The 26,862-nt window shown below is 34.3% G+C and overlaps 1 protein-coding gene across 1 annotated transcript in view; it reads right to left on the reverse strand.

Moving 5' to 3' along the window:
• Nucleotides 1–25,865, reverse strand: part of Cand1 (cullin associated and neddylation dissociated 1) — a 38,537-nt gene extending 12,672 nt beyond the window's left edge. The window contains exons 1-7 of the mRNA XM_027925446.2: nt 25,476–25,865; nt 13,819–13,962; nt 7,150–7,304; nt 5,453–5,576; nt 3,719–3,975; nt 3,529–3,634; nt 2,167–2,312 (exon numbers count right to left, since the gene is read on the reverse strand). Coding sequence (XP_027781247.1) covers nt 2,167–2,312; nt 3,529–3,634; nt 3,719–3,975; nt 5,453–5,576; nt 7,150–7,304; nt 13,819–13,962; nt 25,476–25,543 — 1,000 coding nt within the window. The 5' untranslated portion in view covers nt 25,544–25,865. The remainder of the gene's footprint in view (nt 1–2,166; nt 2,313–3,528; nt 3,635–3,718; nt 3,976–5,452; nt 5,577–7,149; nt 7,305–13,818; nt 13,963–25,475) is intronic.
• Nucleotides 25,866–26,862: the final 997 nt, after the last annotated feature.

The following is a 26,862-nucleotide window of genomic DNA, read 5'->3' on the forward strand; positions in this document are numbered from 1 at the left end:
CTTTGTGAAAGGCACTGTACCAAGAAAGAAAGCAAATACAAAAAAAGCAATTCTCATGGCAGTCTAAAATTATTTATCAATGGTTTTGTTATTCTTAGATAAGACTATAGCTCTGAAATGATTCCTTAGTATATGAACATTGAGGGTATGGGGTAATATCTCTCTACCGCCTTATAACCCAATTAGCTTAGTGACAGTCAAGTATAGCCAAGTAGATTTTAGAAGACTCTATGATATATAATAAAAATTTCAAATCTCCAAATAGTTTACTTAATTGCATTCATTTTTGGTCATTATAGATAATTCAACAAAATACTGCTAAACACAAGACATTTGATTCATTCTCCCATACCTACTTAAATAAAATTTAAAAGGAACAGCTAGAAAAGACTACTGACTTAAAAGAAAATAAATAAATAGAATTTTCTCCAATTTCTACATAAATAAATCAAATTTTCTCCAATTTCAACATACAATGTGAATTACATCATAGAAATACAAGGGTTATTAAAAACAATTTTATGTAAAAAAATTAACAAATGTCCTAATCACTAAAATTATGTTTACTTAATGAATCATTATAATACCATGGAAGAAAGACAGGAGGTGTTACTTATAATTCATGCTAAACACCAACATTCAAAACCTGGAGCATACACTGCTACTACTTCGTTCAAATGATATTCACATCACAACATGCTAAGGTTTCCCTTCATTAATATAACACATGTATTACCTACTGTGTACTAGGCACTGTTCTAGGCACTGACATAAGGCAGTTAATAAAGAGGTTAAAATTTCTAGTCTCCCTGAAGACAGCAAGTAGGTGGAAGATAATCATACAATGTGTCAGAAACTGTGATAAACAAAATTAAAATGCTGAGAAGGAAAATAGAGGTATGCCAAAGGAGGGGAAAGCTCCAAGATGGGAGGGATATGAGAGAAAGGAATCAGGTATGACACCAAGGTTTTAGTCCTGAGAAACTAGAGGAACGGAGGTGCCATTCTGAGACCAAAAAAAAAAGACCAAAGAAAGAACAAGTTTGAAGATGGATGAACAAAAGGTAGAGAGAAGATATTTCAGATATTTGGCCAGTGATATCAATTAAACAGTCATATATGGACTCTAAAGAAAAGATCCGGAGCAAAGATAAGATATGGGTTGTCACCATACTAATAAAGACAGGAGACTTCATGAAGTCCACAACAAAATTAAGAGTCCAATAGATGGGACTGTGTCCTGGAAAAGGAGTACCACAATAGGACCAAACCCAGCCAAGTTTGGTATCCTAAAAGCTAAATAAAAAAATACTGCTAAAATTAACAGGCAGAGTCAGTCCAGCCTTTGCAATATTATACATCACTGAAGGACAGGGTTCAAGATGGAAGGTGAAGAAAGGAAAAGAAAAACATAATTTAAAGAGTTCTGCTGTAGAGGGAAAACAAGGAGTACCTGCTAAGAAATTAAGGGAGGTATTTTTAGTTGTTTTTTTAAAGATAGGTTAAATTACAAACTTTATAGGAAAGTTTATTACATAAATTCAAAGAATCAAACTAAATAAAAAGTATTATTAAAAAATATTTACCCATTAAAATATCTCTACGATTTACTCATAAAATCTCTCTTAAGTTCTTCCAATACAAAAAGAAACAACTAAACATGAGCAACACTATATCCTTTAAGTGCCATTCCTCTCCAGAGTAAATACCACAAATCACAGTGTAACATCAATTTTAGAAACTTTAGAAATGTTTAGGTCATTCATGAAAGTCTAATATGTCTTTAAACGTTACCCTACCCAGGTCCTCGCCCATGCTACACAAGTACTCAGTCATTGAGCTACTTCCCCAGTTCTTTTCTTAATTTTTATTTTGGGATAAGGTCTTATTGAGTCTCCCAGACTGGCTTTGTACTTGTGATACTTCTGCCTCAGCCTAAGTAGCTGGTATTATTGGCTTGCATCACCATACCTAGCAGATTCAAAAATTAAAAAAAACAAAACAAAACAAAAAACAACACTGATTTATGTTCTGACAAAAACATTTTGTAGAAACCGTGAAAACTAAAGAACAAAACTGTAGTATAATTTGCGGTAAGAATCACCTCCATCTATAATACTGAGTCTTTCACAAAATTTAAATTTTCTTCCATCCAATCTGAAATACCTTGATCATCGTCATCACCACCATCAGCATCCATAGCATTTTCATCTTCATCTTCATCATCATAATTGTAATTTGGATCATAGGTAAGATATTTAAGACAAATGTTTATAATAGTAGAAACATGAGGATATACTTCCTTAGGACATCTGAAGATAAAAACAAAACCTGCTTTAAGCAACTCTTCTCCTTGATTCAGTGTCTGCCACATTTTACTTTATTACCATCAATAACATATGAAAGTGTTTCCCAGACTATTTAACACCAATTGGCCTTGAACTTTTTCTTCCAGGGTCTTCATATTTTAAGATTTCTTTTAAATTATATTTATTTATTTAATTTTATGAAGAATCCTCCTCTTCACACACATTATAACTATGTTATGATTAATGTAGAAGAGTAGAAAGAATATGTGAAGACCAAGCCCAGATAAATGTGCTCTTTAGCAACTCAAATTATTATTGAAAATGTTGAAGTGTATATTCATCTAGTTTGGTCTTCTAGCTTTATGTTGAGAGGAAATAAAATACATAAATGCACATAGGGCTAATAAATAAAGGAACAATTTTGTGTTTCTTACAAAGGAACAGAAATAAATCAGAAAATTTCCAATTTTATAAATCGGATATGATTATAAAGTGATTTCTCAAGAACCTGAATGGCAAGGAATAACTGGAAGACTAAGTCCAGTGAGACCAAGACACTATGCTATATTAGCGAAAGGAAAAATCTGTTACTAGGTTAGTATTGCCTTCGAGTACATATTTGCAAAAATTCTTATTAAGCTTTTAAAAAATGTTAGAATCAAAATTTTCAAAATGAGTATCACTGTTCTTAGCAAAATGGATATGAGGGATCTAAACAAAAACTGTTGAAAAGATTTGAAAGTCACTGATCAAATAATTAATTTATCTTGTTGATCTCTCAAGACAGATATATCTTCATATATTGTATCTCTTTCCCTCTACAGAGGCAGAAATAATTATAAATGCTTTTCCTACATTTAAAAAATAAATTCCTAATAATGAGATGGAAACAATTTCAAAGTAAATGTGATAATCACATTTGATAACAAAAATAACATTATCTTCAAATATTGGCTATCAGTTATTAAAGAACTATTTAAAATACAGCTGAAATTTTGAGCACTGTTTTTCCTTATACAACCTACTCTAGATTGTAATTATTATTCTATTCTTTTTTAAAAATATTTTTTAGTTGTTAATAGACCTTTATTTTATTTATTTCTATGTGTTGCTGAGAATTGAACCCAGTGCCTCACACATGCCAGGCAAGTGCTCTACCACTGAGCCCCAGCCCTATTATTCTATTCTTAAGGAAAAAAAAAAAACCTAAATAACTTACCTTCTCACAAATGATTCAAAAGCTTGAATGCAGTATTCTCTCAATTCATCATCATCTACATTACAAAATTTTACCACCAAAGGAATTATCTTCTCAAGATATTCACCTAAGAAAAACATACCTTTTCTTAAAAACATGCTTTTTTTTTTTTTTTTTTTTAAATTAAAGACAGCTTTAAAACATTTCTTACCTATCCTATGGCCAGCTTGCCTACTAATAGCAGCAATACATTGTATGTAGGTTCTTGTTGTTGACATGGAATCATTTTTGGACAACTCTGACAACAGATGTTCAATAAGATCTACAAAAACTATATTTCCACAGCTCATAACCAGATGGCCAAGAGCAATAATGGTTCTTTTCCTCACTGCAAGTCTGGGGCTGGTCAACTGAGGGAGTAGACAGGTCAGAATTGAAGGATGGAAATTAACAAGAAGTCCTCCTTGCCTTAAAATAAAAAAGAAAGAAAAAAAATGAATGAATTCAAGATGTCGGAGCACACTAAAATATCTGTCCTCTGAACTCAACATAAATATGCAATAGGGTATAAATTTAGATGAGACAAACCCAAATTCATAATGAAGGGAAAACTGAATTCTCACTATTTTTTTGCCAATGCAACAAAAAATATAGAACTAGTACTAGAACTCCTGGAATCTAGACTTACATTCTCCATTAGAAGCTATCTAATGAACTGGCTAGGCAAAAACTCAATGATCTTGTCACTTTTTTCCTTCCATGATCTTTAAATGATTTTGTTTATTAGTCATAGTTTCTGGGGTGATTCACAACACTTCTATATTCCGTCTCACCTCATTCCTCTCTCTTCCTTGCCTTCTTTTCTCTATAAATCAAAATACCAAAAATTTCAGAGATTCTCATGGTTCCAAATGCTCTTTTAAAATCGTCTCATATGTACATGTAAAGTTCAATAAGTTAATAGTACTCAAATATCCATAATGTGCCAGGACAGTGCCAGCGATCAAAATACACACAGGACAGAAAGCCTGACTGGATTGTCAATGCTTATCAAATTAAGTACAAAATCTCTACCCACCTCAACATGACTCCAATTTATCAGAATGATTTCCTACTACTTTTCTATTCCTTCTATATCCTAGAAAACATCACTTACATGGACATATTCTATCCCTGCAATATAGGCACATTCATCTACAAAAGTGCTACTCAGCACTTCAATTAAAATGCATTCTTACCAGTCTTCAGTCCCATTCTGCCTTATAGCCATCTGTGTTCTCATTTCCTATAGTAAACTATATGCTTTTCATGTGCTAGAATGATAGCACCTCACTATATATTTACATATACTACACATACCCTTCCATATGAATAATCTTGCCTACTAATTTTATTATTATTATTTATTATTTTTAAATTGAACTGAGTTAGCCACAAATAATGAACAAGTGTAATTACAAGAACCAAGGATTAAATAACTGCAGACCATTTAACTTACTTTCTCCTAAGAGAAAGTAGAAAAGTAGAAAAGCAACAAATGACTCAAAAGTCAAGTTCCTTTCTCCCCACAAACCATGCAATACAAACAATGATTACTAAAGATTACCAGCATTTGTTTAACTGGAAAATTTGTAACTTTCACTTGTACTTCTTATCTAAGTAGATCAATACACATAAGAATATAATAGTTAAAAAAAAAAAAGGAAAAACAACTGTGCTGAAAAAACTTAAAATACAAACCTTATTAATTTTCAGAACTATACTATGCTTATAATTATGCTTACATAAATAGCTTATGTGTCCCCCTACCCCCAATCATATACATTTGTAAGACACTTTAAACATGAATAATTTTGGATACCTTTTTTACATTTACCAAAAGGAATTTCTAATAAATGAACATAATATCTGTAAAACAAGTAATGCAAATAACGGGCACATTTACCTGCTTAACATATCAGCCATAATATCCAAGGCTTCTAGCTGAACAGAGACATCTTCCTGTTTTGCTATTGCACTGGTAAGACGTCCAGTAATCTTTTTACATACATTAGCAGCTAATGCAGAACCTGAATAAATAATAAACCAATGATAATTTCAAGACAAAGATGTTGAATTCCATCTTATATTCATTGAGGAAATCAAATATTTGACAACTCTAAACTTGATGAAGACACTCAAAAGCTCCATACTAGAAAAGCATGTTTCAAAATGGGCTGTTTTTCAATAAAATAACTTATTAGACATAAATGAAGGCAATAACAATAGTCTTCTATACTTAGAAGTCCTCTTCTATACTTAAGTCCTCTTTTTTAGTAACCTAGCCTTTTAAATTTCAGTGAATTAAAAAACATTCTGAGCTCCAATACTTAATAGTTTCTTTAAAAGAAAACCTGATAGCTATGTAGTCTCTAATAAAGGTCCTTTTTAGCACAGATTCCATAGTTTCATTATAAAGGAGAAATGTTATTCCATACTCATACATATATCAAGGTAATTACTATTGAAAGTAGTTCATGTTGCCACTGAAAATGAGAGAAAAAAACCTAAGTAACTGTGAAAGAAAGAATCTGAATGGTTAAAAATAAAGTAAAATAAAGGAAATACCAACACAGCCAATACAATTTTAAATAATGTTGAGTTGTATAGAGTAGTCAGAGCCGGTGGAATATTTGAATGAAATGAACTTCTTAATAAAGATAAAGTTACATTAGTATGATATAGTGGAAAAAATATCAATCTGGAATCAAAAGATAATGAAATTGAATCTTTACTGGACTAGGACATCAAAACTTTGGATGAATTAACCTAATCTCTCTGAATTTCAGTTCCTCCATTTACAAACTAGGAGAATCTTAAGATCTCCTTGGGTGGCTGATGTTTAGACTAGGGTGAAATACATAAGCAGCATTTAGCATGATGGCTAGAATAGTGAATTATTAAGTATTTACTAAGCAAATGAGTAAAAACATCATACCTAGGTAACATTATTACCAATTAAATCTTCCCATGAAGCAGGGAGATAATATTTTACCCCATTTGCAGATGAGATAATAACTAGTAGACTGCTAATTTTAGTGAGTTTACAAGTCAAGATCAATTCTAAAACTTACATAGATACTTCATTAGAGGTCAAAGCTTATTAATTAACAAATTCATTAGTTATAATTCAAAATTTTTATTTTACCAAGTAATAAAAAGTTTAAAGTTACTAGTAAATGGAACAGGTTCACAGCCATGTCTTAACTGCTAAATTTTACATAGAAAATTCTGATGCAAAGGAAAATTAATATTGGAAATAGAATAGTAATCAGAACTCAAAATATTATTTATATTTCCCCTCAACATATAGGCTAGCACAACTCCACTCTGCAGTTTTGGCACATACAATATAAAATTTTGCTCCAACATATAAAAATTCATCTGATATATTTAAATTAAATCATAATTATTTAAAGTTAAATTTATTTTTAAGAAAAACAAGGCTTCAGGCCTTGATTTTTCTTAATTGTTTAAAGGGATACCTATAAAGATCTCTTATGATCTCTCTCCCTCTCTGGCCAGGAAAGGAAAAAAGAAACCAGGGGTTAAAGACAAGGGAGAAATACTTCCATTAAATAAGAAAAAAATGTTCTTGCTTACCACTGGAAGCTGGAGGAAGTTCTCCAATTACTGTTTTAAGGCCAATACTTGAAATATCTCGAAGTTGTTCTTTATCAGAAAGCATGTTAGTGCAGAGGGTATCTACAATTGTCTCTACTTGGTATTCTTTCACTTTACTCACTAAAGGTCCAAGGCTGAAATATAAAGAAGAAAAATTCCCTTAAAATTAACTTGTCTGGCTAGCAACTGTCAACTAAGTATACATTATGCCTGTATCGTAAATAGTATACAAATGAGGATATAAAAGAAACTCGACTGATAAACTCCTTGTAGTTGGTTTCCAGTTGGGGAAAAAATTGGAAACCAACTACAAGGAGTTTATCAGTCAAGTTTCTTTTATATCCTCATTTGTATATTAGGAGTCTGTTACTAGCAGGAAGATTTATTTACTATAGCAGTTGTCACAATTTTTCTTACAATTTTTACTTATACTATCATACTATTACCATACTCCACCTCATGAGCCAAAAGAATTCTGAACGTCCTTGAGTATCCTTAATTTATATAACAAAGTTCCTTTTATTCTGACTGGTTGCAACAACTGAAAGTAGTAATACTAGTCTGCTCCCAAAGCACTTTGCATATAGTTTTTTCCTGGTAGTATCTTATACTGTTAATAAAGGTATGCATTATATCCACAGGTTGAACCACTTCTTTATGGAGGAAAGTCCTTTGTTTATTACCTTCCCATAGACTTTAACACATAGTAGGTAAGTTTGATGGATGAACAGTTATCAAGAAGCCACTGTATTCAACATTACTAAATAACAAAGGAGGTATGGTCCCTATGATTGAAAATTTACTACATAGCTAGTGAGGTAAGAACTCACTTATCTATAAGATAAAGAAGTAAAACCATGTTTGGTGGTACACACCTGTAATCCCAGCTACTCAGGTGGCCGAGAAGCAGAAGGGTTTAGAGGCCAGCAAATTAGTGAGACCCTATTTAAAATAAAAGGCACCAGGATGTAACTCAATGGTAGAGTGTTTGCCTACCAGGTATAAAGCGGTGGGTTCAAGGCCCAGTACCAAAGGAAGGAAGGAAGAAAGGGAGGAAAGGAGAGAAAGGCATCCGCTATCTTGCAATTTCTTGATTGCCTTTATATTATAAAGTTGTTTTTTTTTAATATTCGAAGTGGTAGAGTGGGGAAAGTAAATGAACTGCTATTATTGCGGGAAGGAATTAAACCATATCAAGTGGCACAATATTAACTAAATAGACCATGATAAATTTAAGGCATGAATTGTAATCCCTAGAGTCTATAAAGAGACACATCTTAAAAGACAACAGAAGAATCAAAACAAAACATGTAACAGGAATTCCCAACTTTTTGAGTCTAAGACCCACTTTAAAAATCACTTAAGACCCTAAAGAAATTATCTTTAAGTGGGTGTATCTGTCAATGCTTACCATATTAAAATTAAATAAAACTACTTACATATTAGGAATAGTAACATTTTAAGAAAAGTAACTATAATCTCAAAAATTAAAAAAATATTACCAAAACCGTACTGCTTTTACATTTTGCAACTTTCTTTCATGTTTGGGATTAAAAGAATATAGAATTTCCATATCTGCTTTTGCACTGTTTGTTGTGCTATTGCACGTCATGTGGCCTCTAGAAAATTAATGCTGTGCGCTATGAAAAAATGGAATCAAAAGGAAAAATAAGTCCTCAGTATTATTCATGACAGTCTGACCCTTTCAGGGTCAAGGGCTATACCAGGGCCCCTCTAGACCAAACTTCAGGAAGTGCTGCGTTAAGTATTTGATTACCCCAAAAGAAAGTAGGGGGAAAATAATAACAAAACTAGAAAACAAAAGTAAATGACATGCCAAAATCCAGCCTTATCAATACTTACAATAAATGTCAGTGAATCAACTAAACACTCCACCGAACAGCAGAAATTATAAAACTGAATAAAAGAAAAAAGCCACATCCAATTACCTGTTGTCTACAAGAAAAACATACTCAAAGACTCAAATATCAAGAAGACATAACAATTATAATAAATGTGTTCACAGTCACCAAATTTTAGTTAGGTTCCTCTGAGACCACTTTTCAATTAGGCCTTGACCTTTGCTCTGTACTTGCTGGGTCTGTACAGCTCAGTGGTAATAAGAATTGGCTCACCCTGGTGTGTCTCATGTAATTTTGTGTCTCCTAATTCCTTCATTTTGCTTGCTGGCTATAAATCTCCACTGATCCTTGTATTCACAGTTAAGACAAATATCTGAGGAATAGTATCATTTTTAAGAAAAGTAATTACATTCTCAAAAATCAGAAAAAGAACTGGAAACAGTACTGCTTTTATATTTTTTGGAACTTTCTTTCATGTTTGGGATTAAAAGAATATAGAATTTCCATGTCTGCTTTTACAATAATCCTGACGCCTGTCACAACAACCCTGAATAGTTTTCCTAACTGTTTAAACAAATGCCAATAATTTTGTCTTTAAATAATACAATTTTAAAACGAAAGGAAAACTGATATTACAAAGAAAGATGATAAATCAACAATTATAGTTGGAAATTTTAAAATCCCTCTTAGTAATCAAGATTACCCAAACAAAAAAGTCAGACAAGATATAAATCTAAAACACTATCAACTATCCTGAGCTGACATTTATAAAACACTTTAACCAACAACTAAAGAATATACTCTCTTTTTAAGTGAATAGGAAATATTCACCAAGATCTACCATATGGTAGGTACACTATAACACAAATCTTAATAAATATTAAAAGAAAAAAAAACTGGTATAAGAACAGACAAACAGATCAATGGAACAGAAGAAAGTCTACAAACATAGACACTTTTATAGTCAACTGATTTGTTGTCAAAAATGCAAAGGTAATTCAGTAAGAAAAGAAGGTCTTTTCAATAAGTAGTGCTACAACAACTAGATATCCACATGAAAAAAAAAGTGAATCTAATTTTCTGCAAAAATTATTCACAATAGATCATAGAACTAAAAACACAAGCTAAACCTGTAAGGATTATCAGGAGAAAGTTTTAGTAACCCAAAGTAAACAAAGATTTCTGAGGAAACAGAAAACAATAACCAGAAAAGAAAATTAAGGATTGGGGATATAGGTCAGTGGTAGAGTCAATGTCTAGCATATGAGCTTTGGGATTAACTCCTAGTACCACAAAAAACAAACCAACTTAAACTCAGCAAATTGGGATAAAATATTTACAAAAAGTATGTGCCAAAGAACCTGTGTCCAGTATACATGAAGAAATCCTACAACTTAATAAATGAAAGGACAAACTCAATATCAAAGTATCCACAGAAAACAAATGGCCAATAATGAAACATACAAAACAGGTTTTAACATCATTAGTTATGAGAGAAACTAAGTTAATACCACAGTTAAACATCTACTAGAATGGCTAAAACTAAAGACCAACGCAAGTAAAAATAGTGAGAATGTGGCACATTTGGTTAATCTTAAGAAAATGGAACATATACTTTGGGAAATAACTCTTCTCAAAGACCTAAATATATAATAGCAATTTCACTCCTAGGCACCAATCAATATGAAATTAAAAAGATACATGACCGAACAAGGACTGTTTCAAGAATGTTCATTTATTCACAATAGCCAAACCATGGAAAGGAACCAAATGAATAAGCAAATTATAACATCAGTGAACTACTAACGATTAAAAAAAAAAAGCATAAACTATTAATACACATAACATGAAAAATTTCACAGATGTTAAGAGAGAAAAAAATGCCAGACATAAAGCAGCACATACTATATTCCATTGTATGTTTTATAACAGGTGAAGCCAATTTATTGTGAACAAAATCTGAACGATGTAAACTTGAATTGAGATGCTATATAAGAGTACAATTTCATCTTTTCAAATGGTTTTCCAGTTTGGGGGGAAGTGTTCCATCTTTCCCCCTGTGATGCCGCCCTATGACTTGCTTCATTGGTCTATGAATACCCCAGTACCTAACTGCTTTGATTATAGACATAATAGTATGATTTTTTTGTTTCATAGGGCTAAATACTACCCCTATACCACCAGAAATAGTTTTATTTTTACAGTTTTTTCAACTTTTATGTATACAGGCCCGCCCCACCCCAATAAACTTTAGTCAATTTGTCTTAGCTTCAACTCTACAATGCTGACGCTGAGCTACCCAATCCAAGGACACAGATGTCTTTCCATTTGCTTGAGAACATTTTTATCTAAGAATATTTTAAAGTTTTTCTCCCAGAACTTTTTTCTTTGGTAGTATTGGGGACTGAATCCAGGGACACTCTATCACTGAGCCACGTTCTCAGCCCTTTTAGATTGCTTTTATTTTGAGACTGGGTCTTGCCAAGTAGCAGAGGCTGGCCTCGAACTTGTGATCCCCCTATTTCAGCCTCTAGAGTTGCTAAAATTACAGGTGAATACTAATGCACTGGCTTTCTCTTAAAAGTTTTGAAAAAGTTAAAATTGTAACCTTACCTTATACAACACTCCCATTCAAGATCACCACTGTTAAATTTTCTTGTTACACTTCCTTCTAGGTGTTTTGTCTTTTCTGATGCTATAGTAAATAGGTATTCATTTCCATTATGGCTTCTAATTGGTTATAACTGCTTATATGAAAAGCTACTGATTTTCATAAGTAAATGAAAAGGTACTAATTTTTTAAACTTTACATTCTGCTACCCCACTGAATTATTTACATTTTTCTTGACTGACTTGCTTTTTCCTATTGTCCCTTATAGTGACTAATACTCTTAAAAAAAAAAAAAAAGTAGAGAAAGACAAAAACATACCCGGATGCTTTGTCTCTGAATTTAGTGTGAATTTATCTGGTATTTTATTAGCTTTTAAAGAAATGTAATATTTAATGATAAACAGGGACCTTCAATTCCTATATTATTAAGTGATTTACCTGAAACAAGTGATGAATTCTGTCAAGGAGATAAAGACCTACTCTTCACTCTAATGGCATGTTTAGTATGGTGTTGGTTTTTTGAGAAGATGTGTTTTCACCTTTCTAATTGTAATGAATGCACTTGTGTTTTTTTTTTTTTTCCAATCAAGAATCAATGTTAAATTTTATCAGTGTGTTGACAACTATGTACTTTCTTCCTTTGCCAATAGGAAACATGACAAAATAACTATATTCATAAAGCACACAATATTGAAGTGATTACCCTTACACTCTTGTGTTAAACCCCAGTAGGTCATAGGTGTGTTGTTCTTAACTTTTTGCTATATTTATTTTTGAACATTTAAATGAGGTGTATAGTTGCCCCCTTCTAGTGTTATCTTTGGTCAAGATTTATTGTCAGTAATTAGTTTAAATAAAAGTGGACGGTATTCAGATCTTATGTTCTGGAACAGTACTAGAACTATCTGTACTGGAGGTATCTGTTCTTTAAGATTTCAGAGACATCTGAAACCTCAAAGATCCTTTTTAGATCTTTCTGTTGGGTAATGAATTCTTTTCTATCTTAAATTCCTTTACTTTCTTGAATACTTCTTCTCTAACCTCTTTGAGTAAAGATTCATACTTAAGTGAATTAAGAACTATGTACTTTGCTACTCTCAATTTGGGACAAAGACTACTTCTTATTATTGCTTTAAGACGATAGTAAATGTTTAGCACATTTTGAACAAAGCTGAATTTTGCTTATCAGGCATACAGGAAACAATTATAACATAGAAAGAGTAAAATTACTAATTCAGTTGTATTATTCTACACTTATCATTTCCTGAAGATGTGTTTTAAACTTGCAAATGTTCCAAATTAGAGATATTTGTACTGTGTATCTACAGATTTTAGGTTGACCAATGATTTTTTATTTTCTGCCTGCTTTTACAGCAAATATTTAAGAACTTAGCCTAAAATAAATTTGAAACCTTTATTAAGGATTCAACAAAGGAGCAATAATGGAACAATGCTTTATTTAAATGGATACCAAAGATAAACACAAAAATGACATAACTTCAGTTTGATTTTTGTGTAAAATTGAAGGTCATACTTACTAATAACTTGGTATATAAATTACAGATTTCTAAAATTTAGTATTTGCAAATTAAATAGGTATATTAACAAAAATTTTTAAGAATTCAGATTCTGTACCCAATTATTCTAAGCAGAAACCAAACTGCCAACATCGTGCCTAACAAGAAGCTCCTGTTTATTGCATTATATATCCAACAACAATTAGAATTTCCATTATTTTAAGGAAAGATTCTTTGTAACCATCATGTCATCAGTTTTAACTATGGCTTTGATTGCTTCCATTCTTTATTAAATAAGAAGTTTTTTAAAAAATGAATGTTGATTTTCCTTCAACATTTGGTTTTTAAATCCCATCACTATTGAAATTAATATTTCAGAGGCAAACAGGCTTTTACCCATACGAAAAATTAGGCTATGGTCAAATAAGTTGGAGAACCATTGCTTCTGGAATTCCCTATATATATTCTAAAAGCGTTAAAAGAAATACCATGAAAAGCTCATTAATTTACATTATGTATGGAAATAAATATATATACCACAAACACTAAACATTCACTAGTTACCTAAAATTTATTTTTAAAAATCTAGAAACAAAATAAGATAATTACCAATCATATGGAGTGTTTTCAGGCACAGGAGTAGCAAAATACAACTTACCATTTGACAGCTAAATTCTGTACCTCACCATTTTTATCTTCCAATAACTTCAAAATCATTTTTACTACTTTCCTTTCACTATCATCATCCAACTTGATGGAATCTTTCTGCAATTCTGTCATCAAATCATTTGTAGCCATAAACCTATAAACAAATTAAAATTTGTTAATTCAAAAAATTTAAAGCATTAATAATAAATAACAAATAATAATAATAAAGCATCTTTCAAATCCAATGCTATATCATTTACATATTAGGAACACAGTATATTACAAAAACTCTTTTAAGTGATCATAAATTTAAATGCTACCAAAGAGGATAACAGATTATATTTAAAAATTATTATATTCAGATGGATATTTTTTAAGTCCCAATATGCTCTTACATTAGGTCTAAGTAACATCATTCAAAATTATTATCCCCTGGTCAGTCTTGATTTCATATTTACTAACATGACCTGCAGTGAATGTTCATTCATTCTAAGTAATTTTATTACTGTTCTTAGGGAAAATTTTTTTTTCTTTTTGCATAGGATTTTAATTTATCTATGAAGCCCTTAACCACAAACATTAAGAATACATTCCTCATACCATAATTGTGTTATGTTCCATCAGGGGTCACATATTATAAATTACTAGAAATTTTCCAGTATAAAGTCTCATGCCCACTCCAACTCTGTCACAAGAAATCAAGTATATTTTCAAAATGGTGAGGAGGTAATTCTAGAAAGTTGTTGTACCTGACATCTACCTCTCCCACCTCCTTAAGAATCTTAAGGAAAGTAAAATTTAGCACTAAATAGTCTGAAAATACCCTAGAGTGATCAATCATCTACCCTAAGCTTTAAATATAAAAGCTGAATAGAGGGTAAGATAAATAGGATCTTGGGTTTTTCCCGAATGTACATTACCACAAAATTTACTATTTTTTTTAAATTAGTTTCTCAGAATATAAGGTACTCACATTCAAATAAAGCTCTAAGACCTGTTTAAAGCCAAATCAACTTTTCTCATAATTCTTAGCTACATTCTACTCATTAAAATAATCCAACTTAAATGACAACTACTTAACACCTTTTTATTAACATCTTTCTCTTTTATTGAACCTGATCCAGTTTGAATAAAAATCGAATATTTTGTTTAATGCGTGAATGTTAAAATCCATGTTTAAATTTTTAAAACACAGCTAGTGACAACAATTGGAGCTAAACTGACAAACAACTATGGAGATAGGCAGTGTGGCAATAAACTATGGTAAAGGCTGACACTGTAATTTAGCAATTCACTACTTATAATTTTAAGGATAATTCTAATAACCAAGATGTTCATTTAATACTAATTAAGTTTTAAACTATATGTAAGCCATGTAGTTCAATTCTTATCAAGTTCTGTAAAACAGCTTATAAAGTTTATATTCACATCGAGACAATAAAAGAAAAATGAGGCATGTACTTTTTAAAATTGGAAGTTTCTCCCCATTATAAAATATGAAGACAAAATTAGAACCACATAATTTTCATAATATTTTGAAGTGGAAGAAAACTGAATAGCACATTAATACAAGTACTTTTACATACAATGCACTGAAAAGTAACTTAACCATTTTACTTAAATAAAATACGTTAAATAACCATAGAAGTTAAATAACCCAAAGACCTCTGCAAAGCCAGTTAAGTGCTTCAAGAGAAACACTGATCGTCAACTTAAGTGAAAATGCAGATAATTCCAAATAAAAAATTGTTCTTATGGTTCTAAATGAGCTCTAGTACACAAATTCATTCCTTAGTCATTTACTTATTCACTGCTTATTATAGGCTGGAAAGGCTAAGCTAAGAGCTAAGGAAAGATAAAAGGTGAATAAGTCTTGGCCCTGACCTCAAAAAGCTTATTCTGTATAAAGAAGTCTACCAATTTTTGAAAACCCATGGTTAAATTTAAATAAACAAATAAATAAAGGTGAAATGAGCATCAGCGAAATTAGCAATAGACAGTATTTTTAAACATCAGAAAAAGTGGATTGAGATATTGTAATATCAAGAATTACTTCTGAATGGTGATTCTGAAGCCAGAGAGTTCTGGGAGTACTTTTCTTCCATTAATTTGATAAAAAAAAAAAAAAAAAATTGCACAATATATCTCCTTCTAAGGAAAGTTGTCAGACCAGTAGAAAGGCTGTCCATAGCAGATTCAACAGCTAATTTGGAAATGACCCTTCAGCAGACATTACCGTTTTAGGTTATGGTGCTAAGGACCAAGATGATATATGCAGACTAAGTCCTGTACTTTTTTTTTTAAGTATATGTTTTAGATATTAATAAACCTTTATTTTATTCATTTATTTACATGCTGTGCTAAGAATCAAACCCAGTGCCTCATACATGCTAGGCAAGCACTCTACCACTGAGCCATTTTTTTTTTTTTTTTTTGATATGGGGAATTGAACTCAGGGGCATTCAACCACTGAGCCATATCCCAACCCTATTTTATATTTTATTTAGAATCAGGGTCTCACTGAGTTGTTTAGTGCCTCTCCATTGCTGAGCTGGCTTTGAACTTGTGATCCTCCCGTCTCAGCCCTCTCTCCAGTCTCAGACTCTGGAGCTGCTGGGATTACAGGTGTGTACCACTGCGCTCAGTGTAAATAGACAACTCTTACTGTTAAACATTTTGCTTTAAAACAGCACTCAAGAGCATAAAAAAACGAGTACATCAAAGAACTGCCTGTCATTTTGGATCTCACGGAGAAAAGTTGGCTTGGGATTTACATTTTTTTTCTTTTTGTGGTAGTGATGGCAGGGAACAGAGAACATCACATTGAAGGAATGAGTAGTTGTTTAGTGTGACTAAAGCACAGAAACTTAATAGAAAAAAATGAAAATGTAGGTTGAGGCCAAGCTAGGAATGGCCCTATATATATGTCTATTCACTATGTAATGTATCAAGTACTATACTAGCTGCTATGGATATAAGGAATAGCCAAAGAAGACATATTTCCTAATGTGAAGCTTACATTACAGTCTAATAAGAAGCATATTAATTTTTAAAATTACATAAGTACCTATAGAGTCATGAGGTGAGATAAATGCATAAAGAAACATGCCAACAAGAAAAAAAATGGTATAACAAAGTAACCTGACCTAGACTAAATTAGGGGTTGTGGGTCAGAGAAGAAAAATTCTGAAGAACAGGCAGAATTATTCAGGAGTAGGGAGAAAACTGATGTCAGGTAAACAAGAGATGGAATTAAAGTGATTTGTAGATCACATTAGGATTTTAGTTTTTATTCTAAGAGTAATGGAAAGTTACTGAAAGGCATATGGGATCAAGATGGGAAGTAAATGCAATAAACAGATCTGTCTTTCAAAAATACTATTCTAGCCACTACTATGGACAACACTTTAGAGAGAACCAATCTTCATTTAGCCTGACTGAATGGAGACCAGTTTGGAGAATCAGTACAGCAGTCTAAACCAAGAAATTATGGTAGTTTGAATTACGGTTATCAATAAAAATGGGGAAAAATGGAGAGCTGATCCTCAATTTTTGCAGATACATATCTGCAAATTTGCCTACTGGCTAAATTTATTCATAAGCCCAAAATTAATACTCCTCATTTCATAATAATTTGCAAACAAGTAAAGAATGGTAAAAAGTTTGAATCACTCAACACATACATTCTCAGCGGCCTCCTATTTTCAACTCTATGTTTCAACTCTCATAATTATAAACAAATATCTTCTTAGCTTATTTAGTGCCAGGTGTTCCACATTGGTACCTTTATTAGTGATTTTACTATTTAATACAGCCCCCATGCACAGTTCTAAAATGCTGTCCAGCTAGGATCCCTCAGTGCAAGAAGGCTGAGATGGGCCTTCAGGGAAAAAAAAAAAAATAGATAAGCTTCATTCAGGCATGAATTACAGTACTACTGACTCAGAGTTCAATGTTAATGAGCCAAGTATATTAAATAAGATGTCTTTAGACAGAAGTACATATAAAACTAGAAAAAATGTTTTGACCAGGGGCTCAGAATAATCTAACCTTTTAATTTCCATAGAAGCAAGGGTTCCATATATGAAAATTTGATGTTTGTGGCAACTTCACAGAAAGCAATTACTACAAGAATAAGGGTTAACTATATTTGAGATTATCAGGTAAAATAGTTCTTCAAAATGGATTAGACTTAAGCAAAGTAATGGATAAAGAGGAAGAAAGAAGTAGAAAGACTTGGGTATTACCACCACTAATGTATCTTTGTCTAGTCTTAATGTAACTGTACAGCCACTGTCACATCAAATGGTTCAATCACTCATCTTTCACTAGAATGAGAAAGAATTAACTCTGGTTTAAGCACAACTACCCTGAATAGGTATGTTGCTAATCTTAAATCAACAAAATCTTCAGTCACAATGAAGATATAAACACCATGGATCAAAGTCCTGTAGCACAACTTCATCTGCAGTTGGCCATAAATAGGAAGTGGAAGAAAAAACAGACAAACAAAAAACAACCACCAGCAAAAATATGCAGCCCCTGACATCCAGAAACTGACGTGAATCTCATATCTAAACCCAAATGTTATTAAAACTGACTTAATGCTTACAACTAAAGCACATACTTTTCTTTGACATAAAACAATCTCATAGAACATCCATTTCAGACAAGGTCACTGAACACCACAAATACCAAAATGTCCCCCTTCTCTAGTTAAATGAGTGCTACTTCTTTACCAATTACAGTCCTTGCTTCAGCCTCCCTAGTTGCTGGGATTACAGGTATGCACCACTGCCCAGAAATCCCTATAAAATTTAAGATGCCAGGTCATAGAAACACCAAGCCCTACTTCCTTAGACCTTTCCTTAAATGACCCAAATAAATAGGTTCCTTCTAACAACCTCCAAGACCGCGTTGTATGTGTTCTCCCTCACTGTGATGAACATTAAGCCTAACCTGTGTCCAGTATACCTATGTAAGAAACTCTGAAAGGAAAAAAAGTGACAAATAGTACTTAAATATCAAATAGATTGACCAATGAAAATATTCACTGAACCAAAGATATACACAGTTTAAACAGACCAATATCAAGTGATGAAATAGAAGATTCCATCAGAAGCCTACCAACCAAGAAAAGCCCAGGACCGGATGAATACACTGCTGAGTTTTATAAGACCTTTAAAGAAGCACTAATACCAATACTCTTCAATTTATTTCAGGAAATAGAAAAAGAGGCAGCACTTCCAAACTCATTCTATGAGGCCAATATCACCCTGATTCCAAAACCAGGCAAAGTCATATCAAAGAAAGAAAACTTCAGACCAATATTTCTAATGAACACAGATGCAAAAATTCTCAGTAAAATTCTGGCAAATCAAATACAAAAACATATCAAAGAGGATATTCAATCAATCAACAAATATATGAAAAAGTGTTCATCATCTCCAGCAATTAGAGAAATGCAAATCAAAACCACTCTAAGATTTTATCTCACTCCAGTCACAATGGCAGCTATTATGAAGACAAATAATAATAAGTGTTGGCAAGGATGTGGGGGAAGAGGCACACTCATACATTGCTGGTAGGACTGCAAATTGGTGCAGCCAATATGGAAAGCAGTATGGAAATTCCTTAACTTGGAATGGAACCACCATTTGACCCAGCTATCCCTCTCTTCGGTCTATACCCAAAGGACTTAAAAACAGCATACTACAGGGACACAGCCACATCAAGGTTTATAGCAGCACAATTAACAATAGCTAAACTGTGGAACCAACCTAGATGCCCTTCAGTAGATGAATGGATTAAAAAAATGTGGCACATATACACAATGGAATATTACTCAGCAATAAAAGAGAACAAAATCATGGCATTTGCAGGTAAATGGATGCAGTTGGAGAAGATAATGCTAAGTGAAGTTAGCCAGTCCCCCCAAAACAAATGGTGAATGTTTTCTCCAATATAAGCTCACTGACTCATACTGGGGTAGGGAGAGGGAGCATGGGAAGAATAGAAGAACTCTAGATAGAGCAGAGGGGTGGAAGGGGAAAGGAGGGGGCAGGGGGTTAGCAATGATGGTGGAATGTGATGGACATCATTATCCAAAGTACATGTATGAAAACATGAATTGGTGTGAACATACTTTATATACAGAGATATGAAAAATTATGCTCTATATGTGTATTAAGAATTGTGATGCATTCTGCTGTCATGTATTAAAAAAATAAAAACAAAAAAGAAAATATTCACTGAATCAGTTATATCAGAAGACTGAATGCTAGAGACTTCAGGTAGGGCAGTTTCAGTGAACTCAGAGAGGCAACAGCCAAAAAGTTTGAATTTATTTTGTCATCAGGAAAATTAGTCAAACAGGCAGTAATTGGCTGAAAATAAAGAATCTATTTCCTTTATGCAAGAGCGAACAACAGACTAGATTAGGAAGAAGGCTGAGGTAGGGACACTAATTTGAGAAATACTCATCATAGGACTAAAGAGAAGAAAGGCAGGATAAGGGTGACACCAAGGTATTCTGCTTTGGACTTTCAGTGGGATTTACTCAAACGTATTTGGGGGTCCCAGCATAAGGAACTGTGCTGTGAACACAGTGATGAACAAGACTGTCATGGCTGGTACTTATACTCCTGGGAAAACTTATCTTTAGTAAATCCAATGTGGAGAAGCAGGAACACAGTAAAAGTAGATGTCTTGACTGCACACTGGGTAACTTCCACCATAATCTTTCTCCTCTTATCCAAACACAATTTCACCCATGATTACAACAGAAATCTAGGTGATATGGGCCAACTGCATCACCCAGTAAACCAATTATCTTTCAAATTTCAAAGCCTTTGAGCACACAACACTGTTTTAACTTTTTCTCATTTATTTCCTGAAAGGCTATAAATTAGCTTACAGTAAGTAGTCTTAGTGATATTCAAGTAAATAAAACTAATTTTTATTCTTCTTCCAAGTATCCTCTATAACATCCCCCTCCCTCCTTCAATAGTGAATCCTAACCATTGCTGATAATGTTTGTAGTGTATCTATATAAAGAAAAATCATGTTGAGTAAAATCAAGTAAGTTGCTGCCATAAATCTGCTAAGTACTTAAAATGTACCAGGAATCACCTTATTAATATAATATCTCTACAAATATATTTCTTCTCAGGACACCTGATTTTCTCCAAGTAGTCAAAATAATTTCAATTGGTATTTCCTGTTAATGCTCAAACAGTGTTTTGCTTATGATTCCTTAACAGGTCTAATTTTTTTTTTTTTTTAGCATTTTAAACATTTTTCGAGAGAAAATGTCTTCAAATATCCAAAACACCTTAACAAACTTGTATCATAAACCATTCTGCAACTGAGAAATACTTGTATTCTATAATAGTGATTAAGATGTATAGAGAGGTATTTAAACAAAATGATTTTACAATGGCTTATTAAAGAGATTTCTTAGAATTGTTTTATATATGTGTGTACACACACACACACTTTTTTTCTTAACTCTGGATCTAATAAGCACTTACTGAAGAACCACAAGGCTAAAGAATTCTACAGGTTTCAGTTCAGTAAGACAAGGTTTCTGTCCTTAACAAGTTTCTGAACAATACCTGCCCATCTACAGTCAAGATTATTTTCTCCCCATCCCCTAGTGAAATTTTGTAGTGTGCTTGCATACTTGTTCTCACATTTTCTACTGAGAATTTCAAGACCTTACTAAGATCTCTCCATGAATATGAATCTCCTTACTTTAATCTTCTCTGGCACTTAATGCCTGACACTTACACATTGCCATGGTATAATTTATCTTTTTACAATAGTGTCTTGACCACTCAGCAAACATGTATACTCACTAAGCACAAGCAATGGATCTTTCTGAAGTTCCTCTCAAAGAATTATTAAAAGTATTTTCCAGCATAAAATATTCCATAAGCCTAATTTTAGAGGCAACTGAAATTTAAGGCCTGACTTATAATGCCACTAGTTAAAACTCTAGAGAAGTAGCATAGCATGGTAATTAAGAGTTCATGGGCAGATTATGTGATTCTGAAAGGTTATATATCTTCATGTTTTATTTAAATAAACATTTATTAGTGAGGGGGCAGGAAATAAGAGTTCATGGGTAAAGAGGTTCTATAAACCCCAAATCTATCATGACGTAGGGGAAATAACTAAGCCAAATCTCAGTTTCCTTAATGGTAATACAGTTACTGTCCACTTTTACTACTTATGAAGAATAAATAAAGTATATGACGTTCACAGTAAGCAGAAATATATATGTACAGAGAGACAAGTGAATATTTTCCTTAGCTTTTGATTCTTTGCAATACTTTAATTAAGTTGGTAGTGAGCAGATGAAAAGTTGCCTCCACCCACTGAATGCTCACTATTAATAGTCATGTATGGACTACTCACTCACAGGGCTCATTTACCTCAAAGCTTTCACTCTGTTATCTACACAATCACCTAATCACCAAAACATACTGATATAAAGGTTTTCTGGGTGTGGAGGGAGAAGCAGAAGGTGTTTCCTTTAAGTAAGTGATGAGAACTATTCTAAGGTACTCTCCTAAAGAATGTTTCTTCATTTTTATTTTAAAGAGTTATCTGAATTAGCATTTATTATTTTAAAGATTTTTTTTCCCAAAAAATTAAGACTAATAGGTGACAGGCACTATCCTCATTATTAGGATACACACAAATGTCCCATTTTATTAAAAGGTTCCAGTCTTGACATTTCTCTTCCCAAAGCTTCTCCATTCTCCAAACTCTTAATATCCTACCATCAAATAATGAAGAATACTAACACATGAAATAATAATAATTAAAAAAAACTGGTAAGTTTTTTATCTACAAAAAGATTTTAAAATGTTGGAATTTCAAAATTCTAAATTTTGCATGTTTCTCTACCTTCTCTTCATTAACGAGCTATGTAGTTAGCTAAATAGAAACCTGAAACTTCAGACCCATAAGAGACCTTTTGTAATTATACCTGTGCAAGCCTCTCAGAAGTGAAAATGTAATCTCAAGTAACTTGCCCAAGATCTCACAGTTCACAACAAAGAATAGTGCATGACTAGAACTCCTATCTTGTGACTGGGTAAAATTCTCCTAGGATTCTATCAAGAAAATAGAACTTTCTTCATTTTGGCAGCACTATTTTCTTCCGCTTTCCTTTGTACAAGATAGAGTACTTTAGACACGTTAGTTAGGCATCCAATAATGTTAATTATCCTTGCCCTCAAGATCCTCTTGGTACTAATTATTTTAAAATATGTAATCAGGATTCCAGTACTTACATCAAAATAACTAAATTTCTATGTGAACAAAGCATCATTTAAAAAATGTAAAATAAATGCCTATATAGAAAATATGGAGAAAAATCCTCAAAAAACTTCAAATGCTATTTTAATCTTTAAATGTCTGTTAATTAATACACAAGGTGCTTTAGTTCCAAGGACTTGTTTGTTAACAGATGGCTAAAGCATATTACAAGAAAATCTTTAAAACAGTTAATAAAAATGTTAAAGATGCCAAATTACTGAAAGTCACTTATTGTTCCTCAAGATACATTTAATAGCATTCACCAACCATTAGAACTATATCAATAAACCAACCCTCTAAGCAAAGTTTTGATGCATCCCAACCCAAGTAAATAGATAATTCTTATCAAGTTCAGCAATCACTATAGTTGAACATCGAAGTATTAATTCTTTCATATAGTTTATTTAGAAAACAAAAACTCAGGCATATATGCATTACTTTCTTTTGCCAGAAATATAAGGGAACTTCAATCAATAATCACATCCATGGTATCACCACATGACATGATTTCTTTACTCTTCCTAAACATATTATCCATATCTGATTCAGTCTAGTTGAACAAAATTGTATTAGTATGATGGAAGCACTACCTTTAGACTAAAATTAAAATCAGAATGAAATTTAGTACTTTTATAGGAATAACCAATCTGACATAAGGTATGAGGAAATCACACCACACACCTTATATGATCCAAAGGTATGTATGTATGTATGTTCCATTCAAACATCTATTTAAATTTCAAGACTGGAATTGTAAAAAAGCAAAACTCCAAAGGGAATCAAACAGCATCCCAATCCTTAAAACAATACATAAATTTTTTTTTAATATTTGTTTTTTAATTGTAGTTGTACACAATACCTTTATTTTATTTATTTTTATGTGGTGCTGTGGATCCAACCCAGGGTCTTGCACATGCTAGGCCAACGCTCTACCACTGACTGAACTACAACCCCATCATACAATACATAAAAATTTTATTTCCTTCAATAATCTTGATTTTGGTCCTAGAACTACACAAATCTAAAATTCCAAAAAACCCAAACAGGGCACTAAACTATCTTCAGCAAATTAGTTTTTAGAAATTACAAATAGAACACTTAAAAGCTCTCTTGGTAGCAAAACTTTCAAATTTGTTTTGGAACACCATCGTTGATTTTTTTCATGGTTCCTTTTTTCAGAAATTGGAAAATTTCTTCCCAAGAGGCAAGGTCTGAACACATTTTCAGGTGTTAAAACTTATTGTTCATACAAATAGAAAAGGAAGTTCTTTACCCATAATTTTAATTGAAGATTGCCGGTTCTTTTAAATAGAAGGCTAATTACAGTTACTACAGCACAAGAGAAGAAAACTTAGGTTATCAATAGCTTTTTTTCTTTTTGATGGAGAGCTTATTTATTTGTGAAGAAATATAAGGCAGGCAGTAAGGAATGTAACAATCCCTGTAGTGTGAAAAACAAACAAAAAAAAATGTGAAAATATAACAAATCTTAAATGTGCATGTTACAAGAATTTGAAATCAACAGTACAAGTCTCCTGGATCAGAACTACTGTACTAAAGCTTCATGTTCACCAGCCCGTCTTTCAAGAAGATTCGTTTGCGTGGTTTAAGGTTCAGCAATTCAACCCTCTGGCAGTGATTTTGGATCTAAGGATACCAGACTTTCAGAAATCCCGTGATCTTGCGTGGGTTTCACCTGACAAGGAAGACTGACAAGATGCTGGCGGGAAAACCCTACCGGCCAAGTTTCCTTCATCACAGCTCCCCTCCCCCTTCTCCCCACCTTCTCAAAAAAGCATTATCCGAAGAAAGAGTACATAACCCAATCAGCGAAGAGCTCAAAAAAGTTCATCGTTCCAGCTGAATGCAGCCAGGTCCACATCTGTGGGAGAGCGGGCAGATGCTGCGTCCCTGAGCGGGCAGCAGCTAGGGCCCGGGCGCGTTCGGAGGCCTAGCGTCTTGGAGGGCCGGCGAGTAGGCCTAGCCGCCGGGTCTCCGCGCCTAGAGCGACTCCCTCCACTACAATACCGGGTGACTCTGGGCCTCCGCACTGCCGGGGACGCGGGAACCTCGTCGCCGGGGCCAAAGAATGCGGCGGGGACGCTTAGAGACCCAGAAGGAAGGGATCCGAGCAGCGGCGGACAACCGCCTAGAGGAAAGGCTGGGGGCGGGGGCTGGAGGAGGCCCGCGGGGAAGCGGGAGCGAGCGGTGGGCTGAAAACCTCGGGGAAGAGAGGCAGCCGGGCCAAGGCCGAAGGGGTGGGGCCAGGCCGGCGTGCAGGCCGGGGCCGTGGATGGGGGACCCCCGAGGTGGGTTAGAATCGGATTTCGACCTCACCTAAAGTCCTTGTCGCTGGATGTCATTTTTTCCAGCAAATTGGAAATATGGTACGAAGCGCTCGCCATGTTGACGGCCTCGATCCCGCCCGCTGGCGCTGTGGCTGCTGCTGCCCGCTGCCGCCGCTGCTGGGGCTCCTCCTCTCGCTTGCCGCGGCTCCCGCTTCCAGGGTCGCAGAGCGACGCTGGCGCTGACTGGAGGCGCCTCTACAGGATGCCCCCTCCCCGAAGAGACGTGAGCCTGTCCCGGGGGAAGCAGAGTTAGGGGGCCGGCCTAACGACGGCGGCTTACATGGGCGGCGGGGCGTACAGCAGGGCCTCTACGGGAGGAAGCCAGACACTTCCACTCGGGCCGTCTCGCTCCCACTCCCTCCGCACTCGCTCCCTAGGGCAAGAGGCCAAAACCCGCCTCCTTCGCTCCGCGGGCGGGGGTGGCAGACGCGGGACGCTACGGGAAGCTGAGGTCAGAGTTCACGAGGCCTCTTCAGGCACGCTGTGGAGGGGCTAGTTAAAGGGCAATTCTGTTGGCTGAAGCCAATGTCAGTCTTCGCATGAACCGCCTTCAGGAGGCATGACAACGAGTCAACGGAGCTGTTCTCGCGAGACTCTAGGGCAACGGTTAATGGACGGAAGACTAGTGGGACGAATATAATTTCAGAAAATAGGTTGAATGTTTTCTTCCGTATGACATTGACAGAAAACGTTTATGACTCCTAAGACGTGTAAGGTCTGGGAGTAATAATAATAGGGAACTAGCTTAGAGAACAACAGAAGACATAAAATGGAGCTCTCGTTTTAATACGGACGCGTGCGTGGCTTTTAGCCTTAACCACCATGATGTAGTGTTGCCACGTGAAAACCACAAGTCCCAGAATTCAGTAGGGTGATAGGCTGCATTGGGATGTGATTGGCTGTAGGAACTTGTCTCTTCCTCACTGGCTCCCGTGGGAGGCGGGGATGCTGGGATTTGCAGGCGATCTAAGCTGCTGTGCTGGATACAACCTTTCAATCAGCGTGCTCTTCGTTTCTGCCTTGGGTTCTTGTTTTCCTCCGCGCGCCCCTCCCACACAGACCTCCCCCCCACACACACCCCCATTTGCCATGTTTGCAGAGCTAGGCTGCTGCGGTTTGGGCAAGCGCATTGCGGATCAGTTGGTGCTTCCTTACCCATCCGAAGGCCCGGAGCCTCACTTCTGGCTAGACCCACATCTTTCGGGAATCAAAAAACCAGTTCTAAAGCCGCAGGACCTTAGTAAGAATAATATACAGCTACGGACGATTTTATTGGGGGACACTCGTTTTAGAATGTTAAAAGACTATCTTCTGCATTCGATTTTGTGCATTTGACGATCCTACAGCTGTTTATTTTATTGTGCCCTCATATACAT

Source organism: Marmota flaviventris, chromosome 3 (assembly GCF_047511675.1).
Source record: "Marmota flaviventris isolate mMarFla1 chromosome 3, mMarFla1.hap1, whole genome shotgun sequence".
Lineage (NCBI taxonomy): Eukaryota > Metazoa > Chordata > Mammalia > Rodentia > Sciuridae > Marmota > Marmota flaviventris.